This window comes from Varanus komodoensis, unplaced genomic scaffold (genome assembly GCF_004798865.1).
Source record: "Varanus komodoensis strain SLA01 unplaced genomic scaffold, ASM479886v1 scaffold23, whole genome shotgun sequence".
NCBI classification, from domain to species: Eukaryota; Metazoa; Chordata; class Lepidosauria; order Squamata; family Varanidae; genus Varanus; species Varanus komodoensis.
In genome coordinates, this window is record NW_025335627.1 from 12100020 (window position 1) to 12110623 (window position 10604).

The window sequence follows — 10604 nt, forward strand, 5'->3', positions numbered from 1 at the left end:
AGGGCGGGGGCTGGGCAACAATAACTCCTCCCTCGGTGTCGTTGGCGGTAGTGACGTCTTCCTGTTATAATTTGTACCCTCCGACTTTAAAACCTTCGCCTCGTGCGTGGAATAAGTGTGCGCTTGATAGGGCTCAGCGAGAGGCGGAAGGATACGGTGAGTGGAATTTCCGCCTCCGCGGAGGCATTGCGGCTTCCGTCTCTCAGGATATATAAGAGCCGCGGCGGGTGAGTAGAGCCTTTTAGGACGGCCGTGCCGGGCGCCTGAGCTTGTTCTGTCACCTTCTGCTGCCTCCTCGGCGCCGTCATGGGCTTTGGGGACTTGAAATCGGCCGCGGGGCTTCAGCTGCTCAACACCTTCTTAGCGGATAGGAGCTACATCGAGGGGTGAGCTCGCGCGGGTCTTTCAGTCCCGTGCCTGGTCGGAGCCTTCCCTCCGGGTTTTTCCGGGCCTGCTGGCTATTCATGGGCCTTCGCGTCATCCTAAGCGGGCCCTCGCGGCAGGGCGACTCAACCTAGAAACCGGGGACTTAACCTCCCAGTGCTTCAAAATGCACAGCCCCTTCCAAAGACAATAAATTCATCGTCCGCAGGAGAGAGAGTTCTTTTTAACCAGCAGCCTGGCTAGGCACTTAAAAGTTTCGGAATCTGGGCCCGAGTTATAACACTGATTTTGAATATAGGTTAATTTAGATCTATATACGCAATTTTAAACTAATGACTAGGGTTTATTTAAATACCACTTGAAAGCAAATGTGGAAAACTTTAATCAACTTAGTTTAAACTAAATCATTTCATTAATTTGCACCATGCTACAGATCGTTCCAATTTAATAAATTTTAAATTCAATTTACAATAGGTATAGGAAGAATGCAGAGAAAAGTGACTAGTAGATACTACGCATGCATTTGGAATAAAATTAAGTAGTGCATAATTCAATGGGGATGATTTAAAATGCTGGGTATATGATGGGAAGAGTGGGTTAGAGGGGAAAAAGGAAGTGTGGATGTTGTCCACTTTAGATTATAAGTAGGGACAGTGTTTTTATCTCCTTGTGAATCTTTTTTGTTGTTGTTGTTGAAAGATAAAAATACTATAAAAAGTAAAATTAGGAAAGTAGAGGTGCATGGTGGAAAGCGAGGAGGATGGAAAGTTTTGGGTTGGAGATCAGGGAGAAGGAAAGAGCCTAGAAAAGAGAAAAGGTGGAGTGTGTGGGGCCATGGTCCTTGCTTCCCTTTTCTCTGTAATTTCTGGGGACTTGTAACTTCAAATCTCAGTACGCATCCATATCAGAAGACACAGGTGGAGCAGGTCTTTTACTGCCCCTGCACCCCAATCTAGGGCACACAAAAATCAGAAGAAGCTGTACCACTCTTGCTGCAGTCTTAAAGTTTAGGAAGGTACAATTCGTAAAGTTTGTTTTAAGCCTAGTTACCATGTGGAAGGGGGTTTGGGGGAGGCACAGTACATTGTGAGAGGAAGTTAGGGGGTTACATGAGGGAAGGGCAGCAGTCTTCCTTGAAAATTGCCCCCTGCATGAGGCAAAAATGGGGAGACAAAGCCTACTGACACCAGTTAACACTTGGCCCTGGGAAATAGCTTTGGGGCTGTGGACAATGCTTCTGTGTTTTTGGCTATCCGTGTTGAGTTTAAAATGCGGTGTTGTGTGTTCAGAGGCACTTGCACCAGCCTGAGATGCTGCAAGGGAACAGCTTATCTATTTAATAACAAGCATCCATACATCAGAATGTTCACAGTGCTTCATCTACATTGTCATGTAATCACTGAGTTGTTTAATGCATTTCGATGCCATCTTTCTACCTAGGCACCCAAAGTGGTTGGTTTGCAATTTTAAATGGTTTCCCATGGCTTGGGCTAGTGTTTAACTACCCAGTTTGGTTTAGCTAAGTCACAGCCAAGCCAAAAAATGTTCTTTGACATGGGGCTCTAGCTGATGCAACTGGCAAAGTGCCCAAAGTGCCTGCATAGCTGTCTGAACTTTCTGTGTGACCAAAAGTTTGTTGCAGATTTGCTTGAAAAAAAAATCGTTGCTAGAATATTTCCTCAGATTTTGTAGGAATTCATTATTTGGGAGTAAACTTGAATGACTTGCTGTAATTAATTCATAACTGCTGTCTTAAATCCCATTCACCCTGGATACATCTTCTCATAGGTATGTCCCATCCCAGGCAGATGTTGCAGTATTTGAAGCTGTTGGTGCTCCCCCTCCTGCAGAGCTCTACCATGCACTCCGATGGTACAACCACATTAAGTCTTACGAGAAGCAGAAGGCAGGGTAGGATTCACTTTGTTTCATTTTTACTTTTGTGCAGGGATTGCAGAATCTGTCCTAAATCCTACTTTTCAAAAGTTCCTGATGCTGCCCCTGCATCTTAATGCATTATTATTGGTCATATTGAGACAATAACTTCAATGTTACATGCTGAAGCTAAGCTGCATTAATGTCAGCTGTAAGGTTTATATGTAAGGGTGATGGTGAAGTACTTGTTACCTTTTTTAGAGGCTGTTATTGCCCAGGGAGTTGTGTGTGGGACTGTTGGGTGTGGTGTATAAATTCAATAAATGAATAAATGCTATTCCTAGAAACAGAGGTCTTACTCAAGGAAGGTGATTCACTTACAGTATCATTTTTCTGTCCCATCATTGCGATTAATTAGATCAAGCTCCTTGGGATTAAAATAGGGCAATTTCTCTCTTCTTTGTCTTCTCAAACACTTAAGCACAATAGTAGGGATGACTGAATTTTCACCTTCATCTGCATAGAAATTATGTAGAAATTTAGTCTTTAATATTAAAGTCTCTTGTTTGTAAGGATTTGACTTAAGAGTATTTAAACAGTGTAATTGTTGAAGCTGGGCTGAGGAAAAAGGTTTTACGTGAAACAGGGCTGATAGTTCTAGCAATGGTTGCAGTAAAAGGTTCTAAATAATTCTTTGTACAGTCAAATGTAAACAGGGAGTCTACTCAGCTGTTAACTAAGGCTCTTCAAAAATAAGCCTGTGGCTTCATCACAGTACGCAGGAGATCCAGTGTTGTGTAGTACTTTCCATACTTTCAGGCACCAGATGGAGCTCCTTTTATGCAATAAAAATGGCTTGTGCTTCCTCCATTTAAAAAAGACCTGTCTAGTATAACATTGGGAAGTGCTTTTTAAAAGTTTGAACCAAATCTGAGCAAACTCCCAAGTGGGTGAGAAAACATCTAATGGACTGTTTAACACCCCACCACCAAAAAAGGGGGACCAGAAAGGTTTAGGGCTTATGAGGCACTTGTGTGGACTCCTAAAGAGAACCCTGTGGTTTTCTCAGGGTACTCAGATAGCATAGTCTTGTTCAGGTTTGCCACTTCTTGGATGCAACTGTAGCACAGAGGGTATTGTATAGTTTGCCAGAGCAACTGTGAACCTAAATCGAGGCCAAAGAGATGTAGTTATGAAGACACCTTGAGAAAAACTAGGGTGTAGAAGGAAAATATTTTATTGTGATAAACCTTCTGTTGCGGTCTGGCCCTTCCTCTGTAGCAGAATGAGGTGATCGTATGGGCTGCACCGCTTCAGACTGCACCTGGGGAAAAAATACCCCGTTTGATTGTAATTCAGTGTTGAAGACTTGGTGCAAACCAAAAATACAGCCCAAAAGGACTAGAATTTCTCTCACCCTGCCCCACAGCAACATCCCCTATTGTGCAGGACTCCATTTGCGGAATTGCACGTGCCTGCAGTCTGAAGGTGTGCACTTCATTCAGCCACCTTATTAGCATCTTGCTGTGCTAGTCCCTAAGCTGGGTGGCTAGTGCCTTCATAATGGGCAACGGATATCTTGCCTTTGAAAGGTCAGCAGAGTTAAGGGGGAGCCTTTGTTAATTGGGGTTCCCTTTTGCTGTTTTGCAGTGCATAGGATTGGTAGGAGAGCACTAGGAATAATAAAGTGCTGTCTGTTTTTCTAGTCTGCCTGGTGTGAAGAAGGCTTTGGGAAAATACGGCCCTGCAGATGTTGAAGACACAACGGGTGCAGTTGGAAATAGTAAAGATGATGATGACATCGATCTATTTGGCTCTGATGAAGAAGAGGTACCCAGAATCCTGTAGCTTTTCTGTTGCACCAGGTTACACAATTTTGTGTGTGATCTGCACACATGAGCTTACTATATCTTTGTGTCTTCAACATAGATTTCAAATGCATGTTGGAATGAGACCATACATTGTTGTAATGAGTTCTCATGAGCAGCTTGCACAGTCTTTCACAGGTTTTTAACTGGTGACATGATGAACATAGCCAAATCACCATCTTTCAGCTGAATGTATGATGATTTGTTTTACCTGAACAATCCAGTTGTACTTGATCAATATATAGAAACAATGTAATGATGTAACTGTGTTACCCTTCTCTACAAATCAAAGGGTTAAATGCCGTGCACATAGGCTCAGCTCATGTGATTACCACAGTTTAAGCAAGTTGTGGTAGCTTGTTTATGCCCCAACATATGCTATTTGCCTAATCACTCATTTTGGCACAAGTTGTCACGTCATCTAAACCTGGGTTACTTGTCCAATTGGAAAAGAAACAACACTCCACTAGTAATCCATGGCCTGTGATATGGGGTATTTGGGGGTTGTTTTCTCCTCCAACAAGCCATGCCGCTTATGACAAACCAAGCCACATCTCAGTGGGTGATTAGGTATATCAGCCCAGCACCTGTTGCTGCTTAAACAAGCCACCACAATCATGGAACTGGGTCATAGATACATTGTTTCAGTTACTAACTTATTAAAATACCTAAAGATGAGCTTTTGTGGCCTACAACGTACTTCATCAGATTCTATAGCTTGTAGGCATTGAACAGGTAGGTCTGCAGCAAGCACCAGTTACTAGCCAGAGTGCACTCAAAGAGTCTATCTGCATAGAAACACGAATTTACTGAGTCCTTAGTATATTTAGGTTTCCTTATCACTTGTTCTAGCACACTTGTGTTCCAAGCAAATGCCTGTAGAAACAATTTCTTGTTTTGTTTAACCTTTTTCATTTCTGCAGGAAAGTGAAGAAGCAAAAAGATTAAGGGAGGAACGGCTTGCTCAGTATGAATCCAAGAAAGCCAAAAGTATGTTAATGAGTCCTTTGATCTTTCAATTTACTCACTTTGAATTACTTCTTAGATTAAGCCCATTATAACTCAGACTCAGTATACATATTTGACTAGTTTTAATAGTGTAACTTAGCCTCCCCTTGCAATCCTAAAATATCTTAAAAACAGTGCTACATACTGTCAGTGGTATGAAAGTAGTGGGAGAATTTGCTTCAGGCCAATCCTGTTTGTTTGTTTTTTGCTGCTGATGGTGAAATACTGAAGTAGTAACCATAAGAATTCCACAGCTACTGGACTGGAACTGTTCTGTACTGTAGCGGTTGCAGTATTTCAACTGTGGGAAATGATCAGTTACACTGTGTAGTGCTCCTTTCTCAATCAAGGGAAGAGAATTTCAGTGTAACAGACAGGACCATCTCTATTTGTCATAGTCTTGGATTTTCTAGTATTCCACCACCAGCTTCCTGAAAAACTGGAACTATATGCATTTTGCTGGAATGTTTTGAAAAATTTGCAACCATGCTTTTGCGGTGAGTCCTTGGTTTTATTAGAACAGTCTACTCTGCTGTTCTTACTGAGCTGTTCTTTTCTAGAGCCGGCTCTTGTTGCCAAGTCCTCCATTTTATTGGATGTGAAGCCCTGGGATGATGAGACAGACATGGCCAAACTGGAGGAGTGTGTCAGAAGCATTCAGGCTGATGGCCTGGTTTGGGGCTCTTGTAAGTAATTGACCTGTGATGGAAATGTCGTGGCACAGTGGTCAAGCAAGTGCTTTGCGTGCACGAGGGCCCATGCACTTAAGCTGGAGTCATGAGAACTTCTTCCCATGCAAAGTTAATCAGGCAGTAGCACTCAATCTTTGTCCATACTGAAAAACCACTGGGAGCGTCTGATGGGGGTGGCCGTTGTGACAACTGTGCATCTGTGGAACCACTAAGTTTCTCTGCTGAATTGCATTTGCCAGCATTTCAGCAACATTCTGAAATGGATTATGGAATCTAGCGGGCACCATAGTCCCCCTCTACCTGCCTTTGGGACAGTCTTGAGATGCAGGCAGGAGTGTGGTTTCCAAAACTTCCTTTACTGCATCTTTTGGACAATAAGTTAAAAACTGCCTGCCTGCAGTTGTGATTCCAGTGGGATGGGAGCTTGCCTTGCAAGGCAGTAAGTGGTGAGAAGAAAAGTGGTGGTGGTATTTCTTAAGGTGTTGAGGGCATTGTGTGCAAACCATTTATTTTGTGAACTAGTCTCAAATGCAGACATCTGTCAGATTCTGTACTACATGCATCCAAAACAAAACACTGGGCTCTGATTTGGGATCTGATTTTTTGTGTGTGTGTGCGCGCGCGTGCGCTCTCTCTGCACCCAGCCCAGAGATGTTTGATAAAGCTTAACAGGCTTGTCAATTTCCCAGGACTATTCTCCCCCACCCCACTTGGTTGTAGAAAAGTGACTTCTTTATGTTTGTGTTTGCTTTGTCTTTTTGCTGGTATATGCCAACTTTGCTGGCCCAGTAGGATCAAAATGTTTTAATGAAATCTTAGCAGAAACAGTGACCTTTTCTTGCAGTAATAGAAGAGCTGCCAGCTGGAGTTGCTGCAGTCCTTCTAGGAAGTGCTAGAATTTGTTGCAGAGATTGGGTGTGCCACCCTCTCAGTAGCTTCCTCCAAATCTCTGCACCATAAAGCATCATGAAGGATGCTTTAACTAAAAATATTTAAATTAAAATCAGACTTTGTGCTCCAAGCACTGGATGAGAGCACCAAGTGTGTGTCTGCCCCCACCAAGAAGTTTACAGGGGCAGAATTTTCCTATCCCCTCATGAGCATTGTTATACAAAAACTTAGGTAGTATAGGACATCAGTTCTAACATCTGTTTTATTTTCTTTCTAGCCAAACTGGTTCCAGTTGGCTATGGAATCAAGAAGCTTCAAATTCAGTGTGTAGTAGAAGATGATAAAGTTGGAACTGATCTCTTAGAAGAGAAGATCACTGCGTTTGAAGATTATGTACAGTCAATGGATGTGGCTGCTTTCAATAAAATCTAAATCCGGATAACATCAAGAATAAAACTGTTAACAGAGCCCAGGATTTTTCATATTTTTCTCATAAGCTGCTTGTTTAAAAAAAAAACAAGTCAGAAGGGGTCTCCCGGGCCATCTAGTCTGACCCCTGGCTCCAGTCAGCTCCACTCATGACATGCCCACAATGTGCATGTCTAGCCTATCCTTGAATACCCTCACCGATGGGGCCTCAGCCACCTCCCGTGGAAGCCCATTCCATACCCTTGGGGTCCTAACTCAGGAAGTTCTTCCTGCCATCCAAATTGAACCTTGGTTCCTTGAGCTTGGCCCCGTTGGAGCACGTCCTGCCCTCCTCTGCAGGGGAGAACAGGTCTCTGCCCATCTCCCTGTGACACCCCCTCACATACCTGTATGTCGCCAACAGCTCCCCTCTGAGTCGTCTCCAGGCTGAAAAGACCCAGTTCCATCAGTCTCGCCTCCTACGCTGCACTGACTAACCTGGCTATATCCTTCCTGTAACAGGGCCCAAAACTGAACAAAATACTCCAGTTGCAGGCGCACTAGAGTCATATAGTGTGGTAGTAATACCTCTCTTGATCTAGAAGCCACACTTCTGGCTATGCAACCAAGGGTGGCGTTCACCCTCTTGACCACCGCATCACACTGCTGACCCATGTTTAGCCTGCAGTCAACCAGCACCCCCAGGTCCCTTTCACAAGTGCTGCTCTCCAGCCACCTGTCACCTAACCTGTACTTATGACACCTATTCCTATGCCCCAAGTGCAAAACCTTGCACTTGCCCACATTGAGCACCATCCTGTTGTCTCCTGCCCACTTCTATAGTCTGTTCAGATCCTTTTGGATCTGGAGTACCTGCTCCTCAGTTGTGGCGACTGCTCCAGTTTTAGTATCATCTGCGAATTTGATCAGCAGACTGTTCACCCCTTCTTCCATGTCATTTATGAAAAGATTAAACAGGATTGGCCCAGGATAGAGCCCTGGGGGACCCTGCTTTTCACTGGCTGCCATCCTGATGATTCCCCATTAATGGTTCCCTTCTGCTTTCAGTCAGTCAACCATGCTCTAATCCATGGGTCCTCAAACTATGGCTTGTGGGATGGATCCGGCTTGCCATGGCCATCCAGCCAGCCAGCACCTCTGTTCACCACCCCTGTGTGCGCTTGCTGCACAGGCGGGGAATTGGTGGCTTGCTCACTCGGAGATGGTTTTGGACTCAATGGGAGATTTTCGAGTGAGCCACCACTGCACACCCCATGCCACCTTGCATGTGCCTCCTGTGTGCCCGATGGCCCCTCACCAGCCCGTGCCCCCAGGCCCCCCCTACCTCACCCGCCTTCGATGGTCACCTCAGCCTTCCAACTCTCCCCCTGTTCAAAAAGTTTGAGGAGCCCTGCCCTAATCCATCGGACAGTGCGTTGCTCTATTCCAAAACAACTCACTTTCTCAATGAGGATATCATGGGGCACTTTGTCAAAGGCCTTGCTGAAATCCAGGCAATCCACATCCACTGTACCCCTCCATCTACCCACCTTGAAACCTTGTCATAGAATTCCACAAGGTTTGTCTGGCAGGACCTGTTACTGCAGAAGCCATGTTGCGTGGCCACCAGTCTCCCTTCCCTATCTAGCATCACTAGATCGCTCACTATTATGACCCTATACATTGTCCTACATTGGACTTAAGGCTAACTGGTCTGTAATTTCCTATGTCCCTTTTACTACCCTTTTTGAAAATTGGGACCACTGATGCCACCCTCCAGTCCTCTGGAACTTCACCTGTTCTCCATGAGGTCTCAAAAATGGGAGGCCAACAGGCGTGAGAGAACCCCTGCCAACTCTTGAAGTACTCTTGGGTGTAACCCATCGCAACCCAACAACTTTGTAACGTCCAGTACCCTGAGGAGCCCCTCGACTTCAAGGGGGGTGACTAATCTGTGCCCTTAAGTCCCCAGCCTCATCTAATCTCCCATGCGGATCGCCCCCATCCTACTTTGGGGAGAACGCAGAAGCAAAACAGTTATTTAGCATCTGCCTGTTCCCTCACATCAGTTACTGGATCCCCTTCCTCCTTATTTAGTGGTTCTACTACTTGTCTCCCCTTCCTCTTGCTATTTACATGCTGATAGAAGCCCTTTTGGTTGCTCTTGATATTCTTGGCAAGTCTCAGCTCACAATCAGCCTTAGCCTTGCGAAGAATCCTTCTGCAATGGGCCTCCTCCTCCCGGTATACCCTTTTGTCTATTTGCCCCAGTACCCATTTCCTATGGAGTTTCCTCTTGTGTCTAATCACTCTAACTGCTTCCTTTCGCATCCATGAAGGCATTCTCCTTAACCTCCCCACCTTACTAACTAGAGGTATCGTCAAGGCTTGTGCCTCCAAAACCTCTCTTTTGAGTGCCATCCACCCCTCAACTCCCTTGCCTTCCAGTAACCTATCCCAGGAGACTGGCCAAAGTTGGCCCTCTTGAAGTCCCAGCTTCTAGTGTTCGACCTGCTGCACGTACCCATTCCCCTGATCTCAAAGCAAAGGATGGAGTGATCACTTGCATCCAGAGCTCCCCTAATCTGTACCTCATCTGTCAGCTCCTCCCTTTTGATCAAGACCAAGTCAAGGATGTCCCCCCTGCTCATTGCATCTTGGACCCTCTGTGTGAAAAACTCTCCCTCTATAACTTCTAGGAAGCGACGTGACCTGGCTGTCACAGCTGAGTCTCCCAACTAATATCTGGGAGATTGAAATCTCTCGTAATTACTGTGTCCCTCCACCAAGATATCCTTAGAATCTGATCTGTCAGGACATCATCCAGGGTCTTAAGTTGACCTGGAGGTTTATTTATTTATTTATTTGATTTATATCCTGCCTTTTTCCTACAAAGGGCTCAAGGCAGCTTACGTTATCTCTCCTCCTCCATCTTATCCCCACAACAACAACCCTGTGAGGTAGGTTGGGCTGAGAGACTGTGACTGGCCCAAAGTCACCCAGTTGGCTCCATGGCCGAGCGGGGACTCGAACCCAGATCCTCTGAGTCCCAGTCCCATGCTCTTAACCACTACACCACATACCCCCACTGTCAGGTCCTTTTCGCTGTCAAAACTCCTTAGTTTCACCCAGACTGCCCCTACCAAATCCCCATCTTTGCTGCATTCTATCTCACTGCATCCTATCCCTTCCCTGACGTATAAAGCCATACCCCCACCTCTCTTTCCCTTCCTGTCCTGTCTAAACAGGTGATACCCCTCTATGTTTAAATTCCAGTCTTGCCTTTCATCCCACCAAGTTTCTGTGATTCCCACCAGGTCATACCCTCCTATTCCCAGGAAAGCTTCAAGCTCTTCCTGCTTATTACCCATGCTCCTAGCATTGGTGTACATGCACCTCAACTCCTTCCCACAGCTTCCTTTCTTTGGAGTCCCCAGCCTCTTCCTTCCTCCCATCTTCCCTGATACCAGCCCTCTCT

At 45.3% G+C, this 10604-nt stretch overlaps 1 protein-coding gene and 2 non-coding genes across 3 annotated transcripts; all 3 read left to right on the forward strand.

Annotated features, from left to right (window-relative positions):
* The first annotated feature begins 229 nt into the window (after positions 1-229).
* On the forward strand, positions 230-7186 carry EEF1B2 (eukaryotic translation elongation factor 1 beta 2). The gene is made up of 6 exons (XM_044432053.1): positions 230-386; positions 2173-2295; positions 3966-4089; positions 5051-5117; positions 5696-5821; positions 6996-7186. Exons 1-6 carry the CDS (start codon positions 307-309, stop codon positions 7148-7150), a joined length of 675 nt encoding a protein of 224 aa, XP_044287988.1. The 5' UTR covers positions 230-306; the 3' UTR covers positions 7151-7186.
* LOC123024446 lies at positions 4274-4350 on the forward strand. Its single transcript, XR_006414927.1, has one exon. It is a non-coding gene; the product is annotated as a small nucleolar RNA SNORD51 (small nucleolar RNA).
* Positions 5382-5514, forward strand: LOC123024447. The gene has a single exon (XR_006414928.1). It is a non-coding gene; the product is annotated as a small nucleolar RNA SNORA41 (small nucleolar RNA).
* Positions 7187-10604: the final 3418 nt, after the last annotated feature.

Coding starts and splice junctions, on each gene's coding strand:
- EEF1B2 (XM_044432053.1), top strand. CDS start 307: ATGGGCTTTGGGGACTTGAAATCGGCCGCGGGGCTTCAGCTGCTCAAC. Junction 4,090..5,050: donor TTGGCTCTGATGAAGAAGAG/GTACCCAGAATC, acceptor TCATTTCTGCAG/GAAAGTGAAGAAGCAAAAAG. Junction 5,822..6,995: donor TGGCCTGGTTTGGGGCTCTT/GTAAGTAATTGA, acceptor TTTTCTTTCTAG/CCAAACTGGTTCCAGTTGGC.